This window comes from Lotus japonicus, chromosome 2 (genome assembly GCF_012489685.1).
Source record: "Lotus japonicus ecotype B-129 chromosome 2, LjGifu_v1.2".
In the NCBI taxonomy this organism is placed as follows: Eukaryota; Viridiplantae; Streptophyta; class Magnoliopsida; order Fabales; family Fabaceae; genus Lotus; species Lotus japonicus.
In genome coordinates this window covers 86737049-86761963 of record NC_080042.1, presented here as the reverse complement: position 1 = coordinate 86761963, position 24915 = coordinate 86737049, and the positions used below count along the sequence as shown (strand labels likewise).

General features: G+C 37.4%; 4 protein-coding genes and 1 non-coding gene across 6 annotated transcripts; 2 read left to right on the top strand and 3 right to left on the bottom strand.

Annotated features, from left to right (window-relative positions):
* Positions 1-693: 693 nt before the first annotated feature.
* LOC130740515 (THO complex subunit 4A-like) lies at positions 694-5075 on the bottom strand. Of its 2 annotated transcripts, none has more exons than XM_057593158.1 (5): positions 4763-5075; positions 4493-4648; positions 3129-3197; positions 2867-3048; positions 694-1465 (listed from the first exon to the last, which is right to left on the bottom strand). In XM_057593158.1, the coding sequence occupies exons 1-5, from the start codon at positions 4916-4918 to the stop codon at positions 1297-1299; spliced, it is 732 nt and encodes a 243-aa protein (XP_057449141.1). In that variant the 5' UTR covers positions 4919-5075; the 3' UTR covers positions 694-1296. The 2 variants fall into 2 exon arrangements, with proteins under 2 accessions (XP_057449141.1, XP_057449140.1); XM_057593157.1 differs by having other exon boundaries at positions 694-1468; positions 4763-5070.
* A 94-nt stretch (positions 5076-5169) lies between these two features.
* On the top strand, positions 5170-5243 carry TRNAV-AAC (transfer RNA valine (anticodon AAC)). The gene has a single exon. It is a non-coding gene; the product is annotated as a tRNA-Val (tRNA).
* Positions 5244-6567: 1324 nt separating this feature from the next.
* Positions 6568-7348, bottom strand: LOC130740512 (probable histone H2B.1). The gene has a single exon (XM_057593154.1). It carries the CDS (start codon positions 7250-7252, stop codon positions 6803-6805), a length of 450 nt encoding a protein of 149 aa, XP_057449137.1. The 5' UTR covers positions 7253-7348; the 3' UTR covers positions 6568-6802.
* Positions 7349-12969: 5621 nt separating this feature from the next.
* LOC130740514 (glycine-rich RNA-binding protein 2, mitochondrial-like) lies at positions 12970-14186 on the top strand. Its single transcript, XM_057593156.1, has 4 exons — positions 12970-13253; positions 13351-13419; positions 13511-13617; positions 13722-14186. The coding sequence occupies exons 1-4, from the start codon at positions 13142-13144 to the stop codon at positions 13812-13814; spliced, it is 381 nt and encodes a 126-aa protein (XP_057449139.1). The 5' UTR covers positions 12970-13141; the 3' UTR covers positions 13815-14186.
* An 806-nt stretch (positions 14187-14992) lies between these two features.
* LOC130740513 (probable histone H2B.1) lies at positions 14993-15718 on the bottom strand. Its single transcript, XM_057593155.1, has one exon. It carries the CDS (start codon positions 15613-15615, stop codon positions 15181-15183), a length of 435 nt encoding a protein of 144 aa, XP_057449138.1. The 5' UTR covers positions 15616-15718; the 3' UTR covers positions 14993-15180.
* Between the last annotated feature and the right edge of the window lie 9197 nt (positions 15719-24915).

Here is a 24915-nt window from a genome sequence, read left to right as displayed (position 1 = left end):
TAAATTCAAACCAAAATTAACTGTGAACACCCCAACTTGTTCCAAGTAGCAGACTATAGTCGAGATAGTTCATTGAGATCACTATACAAGATTCTAAACAACAACACTCAATTTTTCTCCGTGATGAGATAATTGAGTCGAGATAATTTCTCAACTTCACAATCCACACAAACAGAACAACAGACTGCTACCAAATGGAGTTAAAAGAAACCTCATAATAAAGGACAAACATTTCACTAGGCCTAACTGAAGTAAATATACCCTTTCCAACACCTAGCATAACTACAACAATGTTCACCAACGCCTGTTAACTTCAAAAGCCTCTTTCAAAAAAAAACTTCAAAAGCCGCTTTGACCATCATAAGTAAAGCACGCATTTCTATCAGAAACATTACAATGTTCCTCTCAGTTAAAATCAGTAAATTATATAGCCTGTAAAAAAATACCAACGTGTAACTTCAACCCCAATGACAGTTCTGAAACCAGCAACCAAATTGAATTCCCAACACAGACACCTGAACCTAAATGAGCATGACAGGTGAGTGTAACATAAATACCAACTCCTAGAGCATCTCTAGCCAGGAATTCTATCTTCATCTGTAGACCTATATCTTATCTTGACCATTGCACTCAACCGATGAAGTCAAGTAGAACAGATGATAGATTCCATCTCACTAGATAAATAAGCCAAAATTGCCAGAGTCAGGAGATATGGTGCTTATCCATAACAAGAACGAACATCTCTAAGAAAACAGCTTATTCTAGATTACATTAAACAAGAAAATCATAGCAAAGGGAAATGTCAGATTAATAATAACAATTTCACATACATTATCTTTTGGGGTGAGACGAGGGGGAGAAGAGGCTGGGAATCTACCTTCATCTGAAGTTTCCACTGTACAGGCTTAATTGAAAAAAGCAGCTGTGGGTGAAATCCGAGGCCTCCCACATTGTGCAGCCAGACATTTCTTTGCATAGTGATATACAGATCATGGTTCCCACTTCCTTTATCCACTTGTTGATAAAACAAACAATTAAAGCAAATGAAAGCAAGTTTGAGTGCATATTACAAGCGAATTTCTGTTTCATAATCTATAGTTCATACCCAGGGAAAACGAATATTAAACAGAAGCCCATATCCCACACATCAATAACAGTTTTCACTCACGAAGTAATCCCTTCCTCTCCCCAAAACGGAGGGCTGCGACAGATACATAAACACATGGTGGTCCACCATCATGCCATAATACCCATAGATGTAAAAGCATGAAAATAATGGAAACATGGATAATTTCTTTAGTTCAATTGCATTGACTCTGCATGATACTTCTCCAAATCAGCATCAAGATCTTCTGCAGAAACCTTTTCATCACGACCTCCACCGCGGCCTCTTCCACGTCCCCGATTCCCTCGAATGCCTTGCCCTCTACCTCCTGGCCTTCGTAATGCCCCTCCTCTTCCTTGTCTACTGCTCAAACCAGATAAATGGAAGTCATTTCCCATAAGAAAAAGACAACAATTACAATCACATAATTATTTCATGATTAATATAAAAGCCATCTCATCTCATTATAGAAGTCAAAATATTCAAAGTAAAGTATCAAGAAGACCCAAAATGAAAATAAGATAATACCTAGAAGAGCATGTATACCAAACAAAGAAACACGGCATCTTTTGTTTTGGGTGTATGGAAGAAAGAAAGCAGATAAAACTAAAAAGGAGCCACTCTATCAAATCTGAGTGTGCTATAAATCTGGAAAAAAAAAAGGTAAGAAATAAAGGCAGGGAGGTTTAAAAATAATAAATTGTAGGATAACAAGAACGCCCATGCTTTGCTAATCCATCAGCACGGCAGTGGAAGAGCAGAGGCCTCCATCACACCACGGTGGTCAATGATCATGTGTGCAAACAACGAAGGTTGGCGGACGGTGATAATGATTGACAGAGCTAAGACCTTACGGGGGGAGGCTGAAGCAGTGTGCAGAGGTGTCTGCTCCAGTGTAACAAATTAGATTTTTAACATACTAAAACTTGGTAGTTTTGATATAGAAGTATCCAAAAAAGAGTTCCCACTGAGTACCCAATACGTACCCTTGAAGTACCCATTTTTTTTGTTTGAATATTCATTTGGGTACGTACCTGGTAAGGGTACATCTCTATTTTCAGAGTACCCATGCTTCATAAATGAGCTCATTTGTTACACACAAATGTGTGCACATGAGCATATAAATGGGCAGTCAGTGTCTAAAATTTGGTGGCTGCTTTAAAACAGATTCAACAACAATTCGTTGCAGGCCAAGGTTCTTGGCTAGTAATAACTAATAAGCCATGTAAATCCCCCACAACTCCGCCTGTATAAATTGTACATAGCCTCAAGTTGCCCTCCTTACATACGTATACGCAGAGTACTTGGAATTAACTAGCAACTAGCATTCAACTGCAGCAACTCACTGATCAAGCATAACTTTTACAAAACAAGATGACAAAGATGATATGAACATCAGGCTTTTGACAGGGCATCTACGACGTCAGAATAGTTAGGAGACTTTGAATATGTCAAGCATCAATAATTCAACTTAGTAAATTCAAAATAGACAAAAGCTTTCAGACAATCCAAAGATTGAAAGTCGCTAGTTCAAGAGACCACAATAACATTTATCTATTGATTACAATCATCATAAAGCAAGACTCAATCAAGTTTTGCAGCAATATATAAAAAAAAAATCACAAAGCAATATGTTAAACCCAAATCAGCATTCAAAAAACCAAAAATAGCCAATCCAAGAAGAACATAGACTGTGAAAAAGGTTCACGCCTCAAAAAGTCAGACTAAATAAGAGAAGATCATTAGAGCACAATCTCATACCTTTGAGGAACTCCAATCCTGTTCCCAAAAGCTCCACTTAAAGCAGGGGGCACACTAGGTGAAGAAATGTTTGCTCCCACAATCTCTACTTTCATTGGTTTCCCATCTAGTTGAACATTGTTGTACCTCTTCACAGCAGCTATAGCATCAGCTCGTCGTGAGAAGACTACTACTGCAGAACCCTATGAAAGAACATTTTTTTTATAAATAGCAGCATGAGAGAGAAAATTATTAGAAGGACAATTATACTAACTGGACCAACCTTTGATCTGCCACTCCTGTCATAATCAACGCCATGTCGTTTCAAGTCACCAACTTCACCAAACAATTCCTGCATAGCATGAAAATTGTCTCAAACATTTGACTGTATAACTATCAAGTCTAATGCATAATCTCATATTTGCCTTTTTCAATAATATAGTAAAATAGGCATATTAGGTTTCTGGATAGAAGAAAGACAGACCATTGTAGTCAATCACATGCCAAAGGAAATCAGGCTAGGTGCTACAAGGGATCGGCACTTTTAGGTGGCAACAGAACCCTATTAGCATTGAAAAATCCCAGCCATATAAATTGCTAACTATGGTGTAAAGGGGGTAAACTTTTTAGGAAGTTAAAAGAATAACAAAATGAGTATTTTTACTATTAGCAACAAACATCTTGTGCTTTTGTAAATGTAACATTCAACCTCTTATTTTTAGGATGAATAAATCATATGGTTGAGTAGTTAAGTACTTAAGTTGTGTGAAAAATGAAAAACAATGCAAAGTAGTCAAATACTTGACCTCTTTTCATTTATAAATGTTTATGACTTTCTTTACCAACAACCTTTACCTCACGCCTCAAAGCACTAAAACCCCCCAATTCCCTACGAGCACATTTTGCCTTCAACTACCTTGAAACAGACACTTATATATGTTCTTCTTTATACAATCCACAGATGAGAACTTTTAATTGTACAATGGATTTAAAATAATATAATCACCAACTATTTAAAATTGAATTCACTTCATACTGACCCCAATCCTAGATAGAAGCATGCAGTGACAACCCTAAGTACAAAATTAACCCCGTACTTCTCTTTATCATAGAGTAACAAAATAAAGGCAATTTGGAATCAGATATCACATGCAAAAACAATGTTATAACTTATAAGATAAACCTGCATACTAATGGATCAACTACAGTCTATGAAGCCTAAGAGAAGGCATCGGAAGGAAAAAAATCATAAGAAGCCTAAAGTGAAAACAGCTTGATTTAAAAACAAACATACAACTGCAGCAGCTAAACACCAACTATGCTAAGTATCGAAGATCCGTGGACATGTTGACACTACAACCTCCTCACATCCTCTCATCCAAAACAATGGATAACACGATGATGCCAACGTGAGCATGGCTCACATCACATAATTTATGCAAAAACCTTTTCCATTTGACAAAAGGGCCTCTCAAGAAACACCAGTAACAACAACATACAATCAAAACCAAAATTCCTAACAAACCCCACACAATAGTTACCAATTATCACAGCTCGTGAAAAAACTAACAATCAAAGCTCTAGGTTATGCAAAATAAAGACAACACAAGCATTGAACTAAACGAAAAGAAGAGATGGTAATAGTACCTTAATATCATCATTGGAAACACCATAATCCAAATTAGATATGAGGAGCTTGGTCCCAGTTTCTAAGGAAGGCGGTGCACGAGCATCGTGAGCCACAGGGTACGGCGGCAAAGCCTGATCTCCATACAAATCGTGCTGCCACGCGGTCTCCGGCGCCTAAATCCGATGAGCGGTTGAATCCGACGGAAATTAGGTTTTGAAATCGAAAACCGAATCTCATCGAAATTCTAAATAAATAAAATTAGCAACAGATGGAAGCAAGGAAAGTGCCTTAGCGGTGGCGGCGTATGGCGCGGTGCGGTTGCCGGAGCGGTTGGGGATGCGGCGAGCGGGTCCGGGTCCGGAGCGGCCCCTGAAGTTTCCGGATCCGGATTTTTTGTTGGTTTTGATGAGGTCGTCGAGGGTCATATCGAGACCTGCAGACATGGTTGCGTGTGGTGATTTTATCAGAAGCAATGAACAGTGAGGTGAAGCAGAGACAGAGAGAGACGAAGATCTGAACTGAGAGTGAGTGAAGTTGCAACGAGTTTAGGGTTTCGTCGAGTGTTGTGAGAGTTGAGAGTGGTGGAGAGAGATAAAGATAGAAGACAAGGACAAAATCGTCCGAGAATAGATAAGAAGAAATAATAGAAGAGCGTTGTTTTTAAATATTAAAATGTGAAAAGCTATCTCAAGATGGTTTCGTGGTGTAGTTGGTTATCACGTCAGTCTAACACACTGAAGGTCTCCGGTTCGAACCCGGGCGAAGCCATTTAAGTCATATTTTTTGAAAACTTTGCAAGATCAGAATTCAAAACTTTGCTAATAGCAAAATGGTTCTTGTACTTTTGTGGTTGTTATATTTTAAATTTAATTAGTTAGCTTTTTTTTTCACAAACGCTGCCATGACACATTTGAAGATCTATATGAATGACTAGTTAACCTCTGCACTGTTTTTGTCTTGCCAAAAAAAAATCACGCCAATGCTGGTTGGAACTTGGGCAGGCTATATGCCCTCACTTGGACCTTAATTCTACACATTTGAAGATCTATGTGAATGATGATTTTTTTAAGCCAAAGTTCACAAGTATGATCAAATCATTCAAACATTATTACTATTGCTATATTTCTTAAGAAATTAGATTAAGAGCTCAGATCATTGGTACTTTCAAAAATTTCATCAAAAAAGAAATGGCACATCCAAAATAAATGTAATCAAACTCTCTAGAGACCAATGTACAAGAGCATCCAAAAAATAAGATAATATAAAACTAGCACATTTGATCTAAAGTTTTTTAAGACTACTTCATATATTAAGATTTCAGAAAACAAAAAAGGCTCTGCCCATAAGATCAAGCTGGACAGGAGAAGCCCGGGGTCAGTTGTACTCAATTCAAATAGAATTGCCAAATGGAAGTATTCCTTCTAGCAAGATAATCAGCACTTCAGCAGCATAAATGGCAGTTTGATAAACAAACCAATGAAAAACAAAATCAAAATCATGACAATCACAAACCACAAAGACTAGGTAAGAACTACCCTCATGTTTACTTTCACATCTCAAACAACTGGAACATTAGTTGTCTCAACTCTCAAAGCACAACCAGCTAAAACACCGATCAAAGGCCAAAGAAATCGTCCATCTAAAATGGACAGCCTCTACAACTTGTGACAAAACACCAAAACAAAGGACAAAGCTGACATCTCACCCACACTATCCCAAGCAAACAAACCAAGTCCTGCAACCCGCTCTTCACAGTAGCTTGGCTTGACAGAGCCAAAGAAAAACGCAGCATCCCAAATTGAAATAGTTCAAACTCACAACTTTATTTAGGTAAATTGTTTTCTAAGTACATAAAACATGTGACTTCTCGTTTTAATATAAGTGGGCATACTTATCTTTAGTTTGAGAATTGAGATTCAAGTCTGAATCATCAGATAAACTTGAGGCATGTTAATTGTTGACTGCAAACTCAAAATAAACAATCTGCAAAACGCTAGTGAATAGTAATCACGATCCACTCCAGTTAGGTGCAGGTAATAATATTATCTTAAATATAAAATTTCCAAGCAATAAAAAACAAAATATATGCAAATATCGCGAAAAGGGTAAAACATTTAATCCATAAGATCAGTTGATAGAAAGTCTGTACCATCAGAAAACTAAATCCATACACAATAGGATCGAGCAGATCCAAATTCTTCCCTGACAGAAAAATCTAAAAATTAAAGATCTAACATAGTCCTTAACGCCTAATGCAAAACCCTAAACCAAACACCGAAATTGAACACAAACCAACACCAGAAAGCCACAGGATTATCATTGTTAGTTCAAGAACTTGTGAACTTCGTCACCGCCTTGGTCCCCTCAGACACAGCGTGCTTAGCCAACTCTCCGGGCAGCACAAGCCTGACCGCGGTCTGGATTTCCCTGGAAGTGATGGTGGGTTTCTTGTTGTAGCGAGCGAGCCTGGAAGATTCCTGAGCGAGCTTCTCGAAGATGTCGTTGATGAAGCTGTTCATGATCCCCATGGCCTTGCTGGAGATACCGATGTCTGGGTGAACCTGCTTCAGGACCTTGAAGATGTAGATCTTGTAGGTCTCTACGCTCTTCTTGCTTCTCTTCTTCTTCTTGTCTCCGGCAGCGGCTGCGCCCTCCTTGGGAAGCTTCTTCCCGGCCTTGGGCTTCTTCTCCGCCGGGGGAGCCTTCTCAGCCACCGTCGACTTCTTCTCCTCGGCGGGCTTCTTCTCCGCGGGCTTCTTGTCTGCCTTGGGTGCCATCACAAATTGAGAATTGGGAAGAAAATATATCTAGGGTTTCGAATTGGATCGCGAATTGGGAACACAGAACAGGGTTTGGTTGAATGAATATATCAGGGTTGCAGTGACTTATATATAATAAGTTTTCTGCGTCCCTATTGGCTGCTGGGGTTTCACACGGATTGATGACGCGGCACTCTTTTATCCGTCAGCTTTGGACAAGTTAATAGACGGTCACGATCTTAGTTTTGATAATCCGGATCGGTGAGCTGGTTGAAACTACTCTATAGATGGACGGCTGAGATGTATTGGATTGTCTTGGATTAGTTGCTTTTCACTTTTTTAGTTGTTAGATTTCGTTGCGCGCCCATCTGGATAATTCTGCTTTATATTTTCGCGGTTTGCCTTTTAATTTTTCTCTTTTATTTTTTTACAAACGCGGTTAGCATTGAAATTTTTGCTTAAATATATTTTAAATACCCAGAATATAGATTTAAAAAAAAAACAATCAAATTAGATTTCAATCGTGTATTATATCAACAAATTATGTTGTAAAAATAAATTACTTATGTCACAGTTTTCAAAATTTGGTTGACAACACTAATGCTCTTCCTGAAGTAAGATTAGTCGGATTTCTTTGCTTCTAATGGTGGGAGTGGCATTGACTGGCTCCACTGGCACGAGGTAATTGTGATGGCACCATAGGCGCGTACCTGCAAAAAACTCTTCAGTGCACAAGTCAATGGGAGAGCTAACAAAGATTCTCATAGTTTATGAATAACTCAAAATTTAGCATGATCAGTAATGCGTGCAAAAACGAACGATTGCACACGTATCTATAGACCTGGAGTCGTCGTAATTGTCTCTACAAGTCGTTTGGGAAGTCTTGTGAAAGGACTACATATATCATGATCACCCTTGAACAACCTTATGTGATTATCAATAAATGAGGTATCATGTGCCCAATCGGCCTTCACTAGAACGGGATGTCCTTAATTAAGACATTTCATATGTCTTAATGATGTTCACTTAATTGTGAGACTTTTAGGCCGGTTGAGACGTTATTGGGGCTTATAGCCTTTTGGGTCAACCGATATAGGAGACCCTCATCCCGGCATGCAAAGTTTGACATGTCATGTTTCATTGTTGAGCTATGGTGGCATTTAACCCTCTTTATACGATTGTTCAAACGTCTTCTGAAGTCTTTAGAATCGGCTTGCCTTGTCTGAATCTGAAACGTTGCAACTAATGAAAAGATGTATTTCTAATGATTGTGTCCATAATAGTGATTACGTGTAGCAAAGTTGCATTTCTGAAACGCAGTCTTTCAAATCTTCTCTCTTAACATTTAATTTCGCTATTGTACATGTTTCCTTCTTTTTTCGAAATCTCTACACTCTTTTGAATGGAAAATAAAAACTCTTCTTATTGATCCTGAAAACCAATTGTCAATCGTTTAGATTCGAGATCTTAAAAGCAAGACTTCATTTTCCTTACACGATCATTATGGACTCTCCAAGTATTTCCCCCCTTTCCCTTTGCTGTTGCCTCGATTCTCCCAAAGAACACTGAGGGAACAAGCAATCAGGGGACTTTCCTCTAATTGCACTAATAAGAACCTTCCAACTAGTAACAAGCCTCTAAGTCGACAAATTAGGGCTTGGATTTTTTTTTCAATGTGTTGTTTCAAACCGTGTTTTCCTATTCCTTTACCTCTATTATTTTAAGTCCCAATCAAGTCAAGTTATGAGGATTGGCCTTATGAATCAAATGTGTTATAAATAAACTTCCTACATTTTTTCCTCTTTGCGAGGGGAAGATTGGATTAACCCAAGTGTTTGCAAATGTCGTTGATCATATCCTCATGGTCTTGATGATTGTGTAAGGAATAAAATGTGAGCTCTCGTAAGAGCTTCCCAAATTCTATTCGTAACTATAATAAAATCCAATTGTTTTTTAGTAAAATTTTATCCCAATGAATGAAGCTTCCAAATATATTGCAAAAGTAGTTATGATAGACTCTGAACCTATAAATACAAAGAGTTTAATGGATATGCACTAACAGTGTAAAATAGTTTTACACAGACATCCAATTGAATTCCGCCAAATCAGAAAATATATTATTCTTTTATTTAAAGTTAAAGTCAAATGTAATTATCTCTCCTATGTGACATGCTTTGATTGGATGACTGTGTAAAACTATTTTACACTATCAGTGCATATCCATTAAACTCAAATACAAATGTAGTTGTGCAATTACATGCACATTATTAGTTAACATTTTGTCATATTGCCAGACATCCAATTGCTTGTTAGTGCAATTTTACCACTTAAATATGAGTTCAACTTATCATTGGAAGCTAGATGAGCCCTTAATAATAGACAGATGAACTTCTCACCACCTTTATTTTTGTTTCAACTAGTTGAATGACCAGTGCAATGCACGGGTGACTGTTATTATATAATATCTAAAATTTATGTTTGAAATTTTTTATAATTTTTTTTTGTTCATAAAAAGCTTTTCATAATTTTTCATTGCACAAATATATAAATGTTTGTTAGAAAAAACATTGTTGTTAAATTAATCTCTCGTAATTCTGACATGGGTGTGATGAAGGTCAAAAGTCTACCTAAGACATTGACTCCTAGAAATTGAACTCTCAACCTAAAGATTCAAACAATCATTGGTTAGAAATATATATTTAAATTTGATTTTTTATGGATTCTATATATTAATATTTCATAAAAAATAAAATACTAATGTTAATTGCGAAAAATCTTTTGGATCATTATTTTACATAAGATATTTATGTTTAGAATCTTGTTAATAAGAACTCGTTTGGTATGTTGTATTAAGTATGATAGTATAAACTTATACAACACAATACATTATGAGTTTATCCAATATTTGGTGTTAATATTCTATTGTATAAATTTATTCATCAATCTACTTGTCTACATAAAATGATGGGTTATTTAATCCACCATATAAATGATGAATAAGATATGATAATATTGTGACATATGAATTACTTGTGACCACCACTACTCTCCACCATTGCCACCACAAATAGTACACATTCCGCCATTGTCATGCCACCGCTGTTTCGCTATCGCCGCCACCAACCACTGCCAACTCCACTCCCATAAAGACCACCACCATTTACCACCGCCACCGCCTTACAACATTGTCGCCACCATTGTCACTGCCACCACCACAACGAACTCCACCACACACCTCCCCCACCACCCTCCACCACCGCCATTACCACTACCACCACTCTACTGCCACCATTCACCACTGCTGCCGCCACCATGTCTACCAAAAACACCACCCTTCGCATTTGCCACCATAGTTGTCGTCTTTGCCACTGTCATTGTCGCAACCACCATCATCACTATCATTATCACTATCAGCACTAGTGTCACCGCACTACCACATCCATATTCCCTCTTAGAATTGCTTCCACCACCCCTACTATTGCCACTACCACAACCATCACCCTACCTCCACCATTCTATCACAACCACTACTCCCACAACCACCACCCTATGTCACCACCATCGTCATTATCGTCATCACTTCCCTTCACCACTGCTACGCCATAGTTACCACCACCGCCCTTTATATCACATTGTCAATACCACTACCACAAACAACTCCCGAACCCCCTAATAATCGCTTCCACCACCCTTCGCCGTAGAATATACCATCCAAATTATAAGGTACATAATTTTGAATTTCAAACATCATAATAATAATAATTATTATAATAATAATAATTGTAATTGAAATTTTAATGAGACAAATAAATCATACACAATGAATTTAATAATTTCATTAATATCATCAATATGTTTAAAATTGAAATTTTATTATGTATAAAAATTTTTGTAGATGAAGTCATTTTTTAATGGAGAGAAACTTAGTCAACATGGTGGTGACACATGACATGGAATAGAGGAAGAATAATTCTCTTTTTTATGTATAACATTAAATTTTCAAATAAGTATTGATCATTTTTTGTTTGAAGTTTTCGAACCTTATTTTGATTTAAGTTAATAGTTAATATTAAAAAAACCATATTTTTATTTTATACTTTTCTTTTAAAAAAATATAGAATTTTATTGAGTTAGGATTAATATTTTGTTATTAATATTTTTAAGGGTATTAATATTATAAGGTTAAGAATATAAAATATATACATAATAAGACACAAGTAGTTTATTAATATTTTGCTCTTAAAAGAGAATAAAAATCATTATGTTTCCTTGATATTAAATTGCCTAGTAAGTGTTGATACATTATAGCATCACTAATATTTCTTTCAAATTTAAATTTCAATATGGTGAATAAAAATTTAGAGGTTACATTTTTATTCTAGCGGGATCCTGAATTATTTGATGTTTGTACATAATTTTTTGAATCATTTTATTTTCTATTTAATTATTTCTATTATTCAAATTCGTATTTATGTATTGGTTGAAACAAAAACCTAGAATTATAATTATTTTTGAATTAGGTGTAATAATTATTTATTTATTTCGTATAAATATAGTTTTTATATTTTTTAATAAATATAGAATTTGTTTTAAATCAGATTTAGATATTAAAATGTGAATAGAATAAAATAAATTAAATAATATGAACCATATGATGACACAAAGAACATGCAAAAGTGATTAAAGATGAAACACTAAAATGTTAAAAAAAGTAAGGGAGAGAAGAAGAATATGGTGAATCAAAAGTAGAAGAAAGTGAAAACTCTTACCTTATAAACCTTATAAAAGGAGAATGAACAAAATGATACCTAATTATTTCAGGAAAAAAATGTCAAAGAAAAAAAAAAGAAATTTTATGAATATGAAAGAACATGAAAGAACATGAAAGAAGATGAAAGTACTTATAGAAGCACCATGAAATATAAAGTGTGTTTTTTTCTAATTAGCTATATATAATACCATTTAAATTAAATGTGTATTCAATTTGAATTTCATATTTTTTTTCTGATTTTTCATTATTTTTGTTTCATTTTCGAATTTAAGTTTTTTTTATCATATTTGATATGTTTTCAAATATAATTCCAAGTAAAGGTTATATAAAAAATTGAAATTAAATATTAAAAAATGAAAACATTAGTTATTGTGATAATTAAATTAAAAAGGATTTAAAATATTTTTGGACTTTTAAATAAAGACTACATAAAAATTGGAATTACATTAAATGATATTAAATAGGGTGAGTCATGATTGTATGTTGTGACAAAAAATTAGAATGAGTTTTTTTTTTACTTGGAGGGAAAATGAATGAATATGAAAGTGTCATGTGTCATAGACCTTATAGAATAAAACCTTATTTTCATATATATATATATATAGATATATAGATGTAGAATAGGAAACATGCGCCCTAGATGCAATCCTTCCACAAATCTTCTTAATGACTTGTAAAGATAGTTACGATCGACTCTGAACGCATAAATAAATATGATAGTTATATACATATTATTCATTATGTTAAACTTATGGAGCAGACGAAGACTGCTGTGGAGGTAGGTGGTTGAGGCTGACGCAGATATGGTGAACTCTGCAATATCGAGGAAGGAGAAGCCCAAAGAGGTTTTTGAGGGTAAAAGGGTGCAATTCATTCATTCAACTAATGTTCATTTTATTTGTCATTTTTTTTAAAGACTGGGCCATTATATGATCTGACCCAGAATCAGCTATGCATTGAGTCATTGACCCAAACAGGACTTGAAGGACCCGAAAAAAATATAGAGAAACAAACAGGGCTAGAAGAAGAGAAGTTCAGGGTTATGATCAAAACGACGCTGTTCAAGGTCACTCCCCTCTGCAACCATTGCAGAAACCGCATACCTTGTTCGTTGCATCAATTAAGAAATCAAAGTTATGCGCTTAACCAGTCCAATAGCAAATTGCGTCGCTCTTCTCCACCGCAACTCTCTCCCACCACGATTCCTATTCGCACGCCATCATTCACATGCCAATTTGTTCGTCGCAGGTCTTCTTCTCCCACCCCTTTCACTTCAATTGCATCTATTGTGATTTGATTGAATTATAATCCCGAAATTGACCTCTGCATTGCAATTGGAACCTAGGACTTTCCCACGATACCAATGAAACTGTTCTGAGAGATGCATTTGGGCAACATGGGGAAATCCTCGAAGGTAAGAACAAGAAAACGATATTTTCTTATTATTTTTTATCCCTAAATTAGTTTTGTTGAGAAATATATCAAATATCTATGTTGTTGTGCAGTTAGAGTTATATGTGATCATGTGACTGGGAAGTCAAAAGGGTATGGATTTGTTCGGTTTACTTCTGAAACTACAGCTGCCACAGCTCGCCATCAAATGCACGGCCAGGTTCATTTTCCACCTGAAAATACTTGGGGTACTTTAGCTGAAGATGTTATGTACATTTCACCTAATACAGTTATGAACTTTGCTTGTTCTTGATCATTTCTCAGGTGTTAGATGGCAGTCGCATTCGAGTGAGTTGTGCCCGCAAAGTGTGGCCACCAAATCTATCAAGCAATTCACAAGATGTTACAACATGTTGAAACTGCTTCAGTGTGTGTGAAAGCTAGAGTTTAGACTAATTTGATTTTGGGAAATTGTTTCTTGATGAAAAGCAAGTTTGAAGTCATTTGATTTCAGAAGAGTAATGTTTGAATACCTCTCTCTAACTAAGGGAGATCTAGAACTACAAATTCCCAATCGAAAATCATGATCAAAGCTTTGCTAGACAATCAACTACCTAATTAGCCTCGCTCAAAACATATTGGAACCGTATCTTCCTATCTTTCTTTCTCCAATCCTGGATTTCAAGTATGCATATGTTGTTCTGCATTATTGATCATGTTGATGACTTCCAAGGAGTCGCTTTCTATAACCCTGCAAATCATATAAGAGTTGCTTGATTCTTACATTCATTAATCACAAGTAACATTCTACATGTAACATGTCATATATCAAATGCACAAGATGATTATTTCATGGAAACATTTATTAAAAAAAATGCCAAGATCCAAGATAGCACTAGCTAGTCCTGGTCTCTTGCATCATTTGCAGGTTAGTCTTGAACCACCTTTTTAAAGATAAATGAATTAAGCACCTATCGATTAAAGCTTCAAACTAATTCTGCATATCAATCTACAGATGCCATGTTATCTTGTCATCTATAGCTGTACAGGCAAATAAAATGCAACTAACAGAAGATATCATGGATGTATGCATCAGGAATTTTGAGTGATTCATTCACTTCATGTAGGAGCTATGCACCAAAAGAATTCGGTACCTGAGAGCTGGGAGAGCAGTTTTAAATGTAACATATAAGTCTTTCATTGTTAATAGAATGTGAAGATTGTAATTAGCATTAGCACAGCAGGTAACTGTAAACCAATGCTGAAGCTCTCTTGACAATTACCATGAATAGTTCAAGTTATGCTGTGAAGACTGAAGTTATCATAAGAAACGTCTACATTTTAACAAAACATATCAACAATACCTAGAATAAGGATACATACGATATTTTTGTAAATTTAAATGACTGCTGAATGAGAAAAGGGAACAAAATACCGAGAATCATATCTTGCAAGGTTGCAAATTGAGTACTTTCCGTAAGTCATGTAAGTACTTTCCATGGAAACAAAACAATTGACGAACGCAAAACTCATAATGAAACCTTTGATATAATTAGGGTTCATAGAAAAGCGATTACTAAGAACAACAAAGCATGTACCAGACCCACAATTTACTGTCTTAAATCATCAATTGTTCAATTTGACATACACAAAATGATCCATAAGACTTCATTTCATCAATTACAGATTTAAAAGAAAAAACGAAAAACAACTAATTAAAATGTAAAAACACAGGTAATTAGGACTAAAACCTAATTCAACAAACAACAGAGCCCACAGAAGTTCAAGAGCTTGTGAACTTGGTCACAGCCTTGGTACCCTCTGACACGGCATGCTTGGCCAATTCTCCGGGCAGAACAAGCCTGACCGCGGTCTGGATTTCCCTGGAAGTGATGGTGGGCTTCTTGTTGTAGCGGGCAAGCCTGGAGGATTCCTGAGCGAGCTTCTCGAAGATGTCGTTGATGAAACTGTTCATGATCCCCATGGCCTTGCTGGAGATACCGATGTCTGGGTGAACCTGCTTCAGGACCTTGAAGATGTAGATCTTGTAGGTCTCTACGCTCTTCTTGCTTCTCTTCTTCTTCTTGTCTCCGGCAGCGGCTGCGCCCTCCTTGGGAAGCTTCTTCCCGGCCTTGGGTTTCTTCTCCGCCGGGGGAGCCTTCTCGGCCACCGTCGACTTCTTCTCCTCCGCGGGCTTCTTGTCTGCCTTGGGTGCCATCACGAATTGGGAAAAAAGATTCTAGGGTTTGAAATTGGAATTGAGATCGCGGATTGGGAACAGAGAATTAATTGGGTTTTCGTTGAATGAAAAATATCAACGTTGAAGTGACTTATATATAAAGAGTTTTCCGCGTTCTTATTGGCTGCTGGCGTTACGCACGGATTGATGACGCGGCACTCCTTTATCCGTCTGTTTGTATTCTTTAATGGACGGTTGAGATCATACTTCTGATGATGCGGATCGATGAGCTGGTTGAAACGCATCAATAGATCAACGGCTTAGATGCTTCTTCTCTTGGATTAGTTACTTTTCACTTTTTCACTTCTTAGATTCCGTTGGCGCGCATTTGGATCATGATTTTACATTTTCGCGGTTTAGCTTTGAAACAGATCCAAAAATGTTTAAGATAATAAGCAACAACAATCTAAATATTTTTCGAACTGACAAATTATATTTATAGATTAGTATAAAAACAATATGTATTATAGATATATCAACAAATTATGTTACATCAAAAATTTATGTAGCTCATCACATCCGTGAATTTGGTTGAGTGTAAAAGTAAGGGTTAAGTGGTTAACCATCTTTAGTAGGGGTGGCAATATGGGTTGGCGGGTCGGGCCCAACCCGTCACTAACCCTGCGAAATGTTGGTTGGGTTGGGCTGACTCACTTTTGACATTTGAGTTTAAAGTCTTAACCCAACCCATATTTTGACGGGACGGCGGGTTGGCGTGTTAGCACACTTAAGAAATATTTCACTTTTTATATGTTGGCACATGAAAAAATTAGAACTATACTTGTTGGTGAAATGAGCAATCTAATATTTTGAAATTAGAAAAATTAGAATTATACTTGTTGGTGAAATTATAAATTACACTTTTCATATGCTGAAAATGAGCAATCTAATATTTCGATCTTTATTTTGTTGTCTTCTAAGGGTGTGTTCGGTTTGGAAATCCGTTTGGAGCATTTAGAAACTGAGGTTACACAACCCAATAGTTCAAACGTGGAAGATACTTTGGACCTCGGTTTTTCTTTTATAAACAATGATTTATGAGATGATAGCACGAGGGGTGCGAACCCCCAATTACAAAATTAGGAGGGAAAAGACAAAGCAATGCCAAAAACTAAAAGAGAAAAGTACAATAAAGAAGGAGAAAAAATAACAAAAAAGAGAAAATATAAAAGCACATAATTCCATCCTTTCTATCACCCTGCCTTTTTTCTTAAATTCCACCAGCAATCAACTCTCAGTCCCCATCCAGCCATCTATCTCTTAGCGTTTAGAATTTGTTGAGAATTCAAGTGTGAGTTGGAGTCCCACATTGGTTAAGTATGGGTGAAGATAAGACTTTATGAGAGGTGTGGCTCATAAACCTAATGCCTTAAGGTTTTGGGTTAAGATGTGGCGTCAATATCTCTTAGTATCTTGCTCTCGGCCCATGGACTCCTCTGTCTCCCCAAAAAGTGGTATCATAGTTGATGGTTCGTGGAACCGTGGTAACGATTCCTTGTGTCGAAAGTCTTCCTAGCAGTGTGGCTAGATGGCAGGTTATGTTGACCAGCGAACGACGATACAAGGGTTGGTAACTGGATATGCTTCCGGGGTGGGGGCCATGATAATGTGGTGGTGACTCGCACTTGAGGAGAAGATTGTTGATAATTCAAGTGTGAGTTAGAGTCCCACATTAGTTAAGTATGGGTGATGAGAGGACTTTATAAGAGGTGTGACCCATAAACTTAATGCCTTAAGGTTTTCGGTTAAGATGTGGCACGAACAAGGGTCACAAATCCATTCGAACAAAGAACTGCAAAATTCATTTTCCTTTGCCAAAATCCAACTCCGAGCTCTCCACTTTGGGCCTCAGTTAGATGAAATAATTTTCAAACTGAAAACTAAATATACATTAAATTATTTTTGCTATGAGATAATTTATACGTGGAAGTTTGTACCCAATATATTCAACTCATTAATTAAATGTGTGGTTGCTTGCTAATTCATACATTACCTAATATTTCATTTGACATTTTAACTTTCTTGCATGATTATAAATTTATAATAATAATAATAATAATAATAATAATAATAAAAACCTCTAACACAATCAATGAACTATAAATAAAAGTGTTATTTTGATAAATAAAGGGTGCCACTAGGGTGGGGAACTAACTAATTGGTCCACTAGTGGTCCATTATTTAAAACCGTTAGATCTTGGAATCAAAGAATATTCTGTAGATGAATGGTTAGGATTGAATGAATAATAAAAGGGTAAAAATGTAATATACTTTTTCCTATTAATAAAAAAAGAAAAAACGAATTTCTAGCATTTCCAGTACTATCTTCTTCTTCTTTTTCTTTTCTCTGCAACAACAAAGCACCATCACCATCATCATCATCATCACATCTTCCCTTCCTCACATGGTAGTCGCCACCACCACCGAGTACCGCCGCAACACCACCACCCCCATGGACAACGTAAAACAGAGAAGACAGAACCCTAACCACCGCCACCTTCAACCCTCGATCTCCGGCGAATCGCTCATCATTTGCAGAAACCAACACCACCATTGCACTCCTCTCATCGTCCGCAACAAAACCCCTCAACCAATTTTCCGTTCCGCCGTCCTCCGCCGTGAGCCGCTGCCGAAGGCGATTTCCGGCGAGCCCGCAGCACCACATGAGCCACCATCTTCACGTGTTTTCCCTTCCTTGTGCAGCACCACCACTTCTTCTTCCTCCCTCCATGAGACCACCACCGCTGGCCACCCACAACATCACCATGGACAACCACAAGCTTTCTTCCAACGAGTCCGGCAGCCCCAAACACGCGAGCCACCATCACCATGCAAGCTTCTTCTCTTCATGGCCGTGAATCCATCACCATCATGACGTTAAAACCTTAGGGGTTAAGATTGTCCTTGAGAGTTGAGCGACAGGTATGAATAAGAGATTTAATGGTTTTAGTCGTGACGATAGCAGTTGAGCCTTTGAAGATTAAAATCTAGGGAGCGAAAGTTGGACTAAGTCCCTAGAGGCACAATATATGGTTTGATCTTGAAGGGAATGAATTATGAGTTATGCAGAGATTTCAGACTAAAAAAAAAATAGGCTATAATTTGACTGGTGGATAAGTGAAAGATTGATTTAAGGTGTGAATGAGGATAGTTCCGAAACAAGAGTCACGTGTGGATTCTTAGGTATTAAGATGATGATTATCTTATAAACGGTTGATCAATTGGATTTGGATTTGGCGCCTAGTGCTCTAGTACGAGCATTTTTTTTTAGATAAGCGCCCTAGTACGAGCGTGATATCAAGGTCTATTTGAAGATGACTGCTAGATACCTAAGGGTTGTTGTTGCCTTGTATGTCACCCTTGAGGTGAACTTGCATGACGTCTCTCAGGTTTTGGGATGCGTGCTGACACTACTTGTAAGATCGAAGAAAAGTGAGGGATTGAAAGGATGTTTTAATTAAGAGTTGTCGCTTACCAAAGACTGAGGTTGGAGTGAACGCTCCAAGTGGGACACGTCTGACCACGTCGAGACTTTGTGTCAGACTTGGTAAAATAAATAATAATTGATATTATCTCATTTTGTGAATGGTTTGTGATTTATGTGTGTGATATGATTTTGTGTGCTGAATGCTCATTATTGAGTCATAGAGGCGGGGAAGGACACTGACCGAGTCAACGTCTTCCTTACGTTTTTGTGGTGTTTTGTGTGACTGTGTTACACTCTCGATTTTGTTTTTCCTTACTTAGCAAAGATGGTGGATGGAACCATCTGCTAAGAAAGGATGGCAGATGGAGCCAGTGAACGAAGTGTGTCGATCAAGATGGTGGATGAAACCATTAAGGTCGATGAGATGGTGGATGGAACCATCGGTGAAGCAGGAATGGTGGATGGAACCATTGGTCAGACCGAGATGGTGGATGGAACCATCAGGAAAGGCGGGATTGGTGGATGGAACCAATGATCATATATGGTGGATGGAACCATAGATCAGACAAACCAGATGGTGGATGGAACCGTCGAATGGACTAGGTGGTGGATGGAACTACCGAACGAGTGAATTGGTAGATGGAACCTTTGAGCTCGGTGTCCGGAAGTTTGTTTTCCCGTGTCTGAGCTGTTGATGTTGCATCTGGATCACCTGGGCGGGACGCCGACCAACGTGTACCGGCATGAGCATAACACCTGTTTGACTTAAACTTTTGTTGTTTTGTGTGACTGCAGTGAGGCAGTTTGGGTCGTGCTCTAACGGATGAGTTCCGTGAGGTTCTACGACGAGTGTCTAGGTTATAGACAGTGAAATGAGAGTGACTCGAACATCCTTACCAAATATTTTTCCTGATTGCCATCTTTTGGATATTGAGCCTGATAAACTTGATATTGGAAAATGGTGATCGGAATGATAGTTGGTGTTGGGCTATGAAAGGAACGTTAAGGAGAGACGAATTCCCTTTGTGAGAATGATGTGGAACTAGACCATTAGAGATGTCACGTGAAGACCAGAAAGATGAGACTAAGGACAATAACCTATGCGTCGAGACGACTGGGAAATTTGTAGGGAATATCAGAGTGCGCAGTGGAAGTGTGGTATGTCTTCCTATAGTAGTTTCGAGGACGAAACTATTTTTAAGGAGGGTGGTATTGTAAGATCCTAACCTTGCTTATGTATTGCTTAAGTGATTTATTGAATAAAAGTGAAATTTCTAGTGAAGTTTGATTTAATTGCTAATCTGTCCGTGACCTTGTGTGAATTTTTCAGAGGTCTTAAAGACCTAATATTGAGATGCTTTCTTCATGAGAGTTGTAGCTCTTTCAGTTAGCTAAGTTCTCTCGTTGGTTTCATGTCATTCCAACATCTGTAACCCGAGATATTCACGTTTTAGTAACCACATGTCTGGCTGCACATTTCTTGCGATTTTTGCTATAGGAGTGATTTTAATTCCGAAATTATTTTCAAAAGCCAAGGGAAGGGGTTGGCCGAATTTTTGAAAGGGAAGAAAAGAAAATTCTTGTTTGACTTGTTTGCTTGATTTGTGGGAGATTATGGTTTTGAAAGGTAAAGATTGGAGTTTTAAGTGTAGGAGGGGGAGTTATTTTCCCTTAGTCAATGCCATTTCATCTTTCTTAGGGGAAATGATGAGCATTTAGTGTGCATGATGAGCATTAAAGTTGTGTCTCTTTTCAAAATAGTGAGATAAGGAGCAAAATTGTGAAAATCCTTTGAGAATGCTAGTTTGGGCCGTGGGTCTGGAGAAATGAGGGAAAGGGAGAGTTTGTTTCTCCAAGTATTTTCAAGGCTGACTTAGAAACCCTCATACACACACATCACTCACATATCTCATTTAGAAAAACAGAAGAGAAGAAAAGAAAAGAAAACAAGAGAGAAAGAGTGAGAGAGGGTGGCGGCTAGAGAGAAAGAAAGAAGAAGAAGAAGAGGAAAAGCAAGAGAAACCAAGAGAAGATCAAGAGAGAAAGAAGGAGAGCAAGCAAGGACTGTGAGGAGCAGCAAGGAGAGGGCTTCTTCATTCATCCTTTTCATCATCTCTCTCATTCCAATCAGCCAAGGTAAGGGTAGAGTCTAGGTTTCTTGATGAAAATTTCATGAAAGCATGATTAAAGGTTGAATCTTTATGAAGATGAATGATGTATGAGAATGCATGAGAGGTTTAGGGCTTGATTATCTGCCATATGCACGTGATGCCTACTGTTTAAGATGATGAGATGATGGATGCCATGCCTCTTTGCAAATCACTATTATAGATGTCACCCTTGCTATGAGTTTTGCTTAGATCCGATTCATGATGATTCATATGCCTAAGATTGATTAATTCTTAATGATTATGATGAGATGTTGCTACTGGAATTTAGAGGAGGAATATGCGCTGTATGTTTGCTGGAACATGGCCTAGAAACCTTGGACTCAAATGGTTATAAATTAATTTGAAGGTAAAAGTATCACTGCCAGTTTTCTGTACTGGACAGCGAGCTTTAGAGCCTAATATCACCTGATTCTGGGTCTCAGATGAAAAAGTTATAAACTAGAAAGTTGTAGATTTTCAAAATAGCTTTCCAGGCATGTATAGTATGTCAATTTCGGCTGAGAAATGAATTTTGGAGACCAGTTTTAATGCACACTGTTCCTGCTGTCTAAATGCTAGGGTTCGAGTAGAAGAGGAACTTGAACAGCAAGGAGCAGATTATCCAAGCTTCATTCTTCCATTCTTTTCAGATCAAGAAATCAAGGTAAGGGCTGATCTCTAGGACATGGGTAGAGTTTAGGGATTTCTATGTGAAAAGCTATGATTTCATGTGTACAAAATTGCGGTTTTGGTGGATTTTTCTTTAGCTTTTTGATGTATTGATTGTTGCTGACTGCTTCTGGAATTTTTACCATATTTGTGAAGCTTGTGTGATTCCATGATCAGTAGGTTAATGTTTGGTAAATGACCCTAGGTTTTATGTATGAAAACCATGATTTTATGCTAAAGTTGTATAGGTTTTCACATGATTTTAACATGCAATTTGTAACATGATCAATTCTGGATTTTTGGAGAGTATATGCTTATGTTTGTTGGCTGGACATTGACTTGTGAAGTTGAGATGGAAGGAAGGAGTAGTTTTGAAAACCCTTGAGCCCTTTAGGGTTCGGCCAAGCCGCTTCTGTGGTTGTTGGCAAGTTTTCTTCCTTCCGACTCATGCACAAGTTTATGTGATAGCTTGATTGGTGAAGTTGTCGTGAATTAAATAATGATATGCATGAGAACATGTCTAAGTGCCTTGGTATGACTTATATGTTGCCTATCTTGATTATTGCCAAAAGGTCGCTCATCTAGCTGTAATTCCTTTTGGTGCTGTGATTTTTACTGTCATTTAAGTTGTATAAGTTTTGTGAAAATGTTAAGACTCTAGGTTGACTCAATAGAGCCTTTAACAAAGAGAAATGAGAACTTAATCGCTTGCAAGTAAATGTGAATAATTGGACATAGGTCTAGTGAAGACTATGGGCCATGAGAACGATGGTACCGTTAGAGACAAACGGTTACTTGCACGCGAGGGTGTTTTGTGGGTTGTACGGTGTGTCCCCACGTGATTGGTTGACTGCGGTCACCTTGTGATTCTGTGGACGGGCGGTGTGTCCGGCGGACGGTGTGTCCCCCCACATGAATGAGGGTTGTACGGTGTGTACCCTCCGAGAATTGTTCATCTGCGAATGATCGTGAATATGGCCATTGGTGTTGAGGTGGTTGTGTGAATGGTGAGGTCGTTAGCCTAACTGAACTTAGGTGACTGACTGTGATATAACGTAAAGATTATGCTTATTATACCTTGTTATTTATGAGAATACATGAACATGTGAATGTTTCTAAGATAACATGTGATCTGACCCTGTTATTTGTTTATGTGTTTATTTGGGGGGGGGGGTAGATGGTGACCACCACGATATTGGAGACTATCGTGAGATGGAAGATCGTTCTGAGTAGGCCAGCGGAAGACCGGCTCTGGGAGACCGACGGTTCCGGAGTCTGGAGAGTCTACGTCGGCGATGCGGAGCTCCTAGGGAGGAACAGATCTGGGACGGTTGTGGAGAGGTAGATCCTTAGGAATAGGACTGTTGTGCTGCCACATCTTCCCGCTAGGTTTCATCAGACTACAGTGGACGAGGAGGAAGAAGATCCTTCGGAGGACACTACAGTGGAGTCACAGTTGGTCGAGGAGGAGGAGGCAGTGGAGTCTTCACCACCAGAGGCCCAGTCGGGAGTCTGTGCGCAGCATGTACCTTGGCGTCCAAAGTGCTTTAGAGTGGGACCTCGGAAGAGTGTGATAAAGCTGGAGCAGTCTAAGAAGAGAGCGCGAGGAGCGGGAGCTGACGTTCCGGAGCGGGATCCGGATTAGAGTGTTCTTTTCTGTGGGGCTGAGAATTCGTGTCGAACTATTATTTATCATTTTTATTTTCGGGGTTTTCTTTGATGTACTTGATGTAGGGCTTTAGCCCAAGGTTTCATTTATGTACTTTGGAATTACAGTTCCTTTTAATTACGAGTATTTTAGTCAGAAAAGCATGTCTTATTTATTCCGCAAATTTGTTCATAAGTTTCAAGAGTTTTCGATAAAATGAATCTTTGTCATTAATGTTGGTTAATAATTGAACGGCGAAAATTCTTTACGAAAATTCACGACGTTTTGGTTACTGTGTGACACTCGAGAAATCGGGGCGTTACATTGGGAGTTGGCTGAATTCTGTAAATTTTAATTACTGATTATGAATTCTAGTCTCGTTTTTTTCTTATTTTGAAGCTGAATGCCAATTTGAAGTTGTGAGCCAATTACCAGGATCATTTGTTTCTACTTTGTAGATATGGCAATCCCTATTTAGCTGCATAGAATTTTGGTCACTACTATGTTGAATTATCATAAAGCTCTAGATAATAGATTTTGAGAAAACGAATTATCATAGCTGTAGATATTTGTAATTTTGTTCCTTTTAATAAAGAAATTGATGTCATCATCATCTACCTTGAGTATTTTACAAAATTTTTTATTTTTTATTTTGTAAATTACTACTATAACCCTTTGGTCCACCGGTGGACCATTTTGAAACTTCCCCACCCTAGTGGGCACCTCATAAATAAAAAACTATAAATAAAAGTGAACTGCTCTATATCTTTGTTGTAGTAAATGAAAGCAAAACTAAATGTAAAAAAAAAAAAAACGAATTTAGATCAAGTTTGGGTTGGCACTGTAGTTCTCCATCTAAAAGACATGTCAATCTGGTCCAACCCTCTTTTTTTTTTTGAGCAAGGTCCAATCCTCTTATAACGAAGTTATGGCAGGCTGGTTCAATGAAAGTTCGATTGGCCCATTTTTTTTTCTTTTCTTTTTGGTGCTTCGGAAAATTCCATTTTTTCGTACTTAGCCAAGTTTTATTATAAAAGAAGCTTTTATTAAAAAAGTGAAAGCCTAGCTCAAGGATTACAAGATGTACCACAGCATTCAGCTTGAATGAGGAAGTTGTTATCCATGGCCTAGAGCATTCAGCTTGTTATTTCACTTTCATCATGATTTTTCTTTTTCTGAAAGCTTTGGCTTATGGAAGAATCCTCATTATTTTGTTGATATTATAAATTTTTATATTTCATTGGTCTCAAAAAAACAAAATAAAAAATTATAATAGAGGACAAAACATGTAAAATCACTCCCAAACTTATAAAGTAAACATGTATATGCTTGATTGTGTTATTTTTCCGTTTTAACATAAAATCAAATAAATCATTAATTAATAA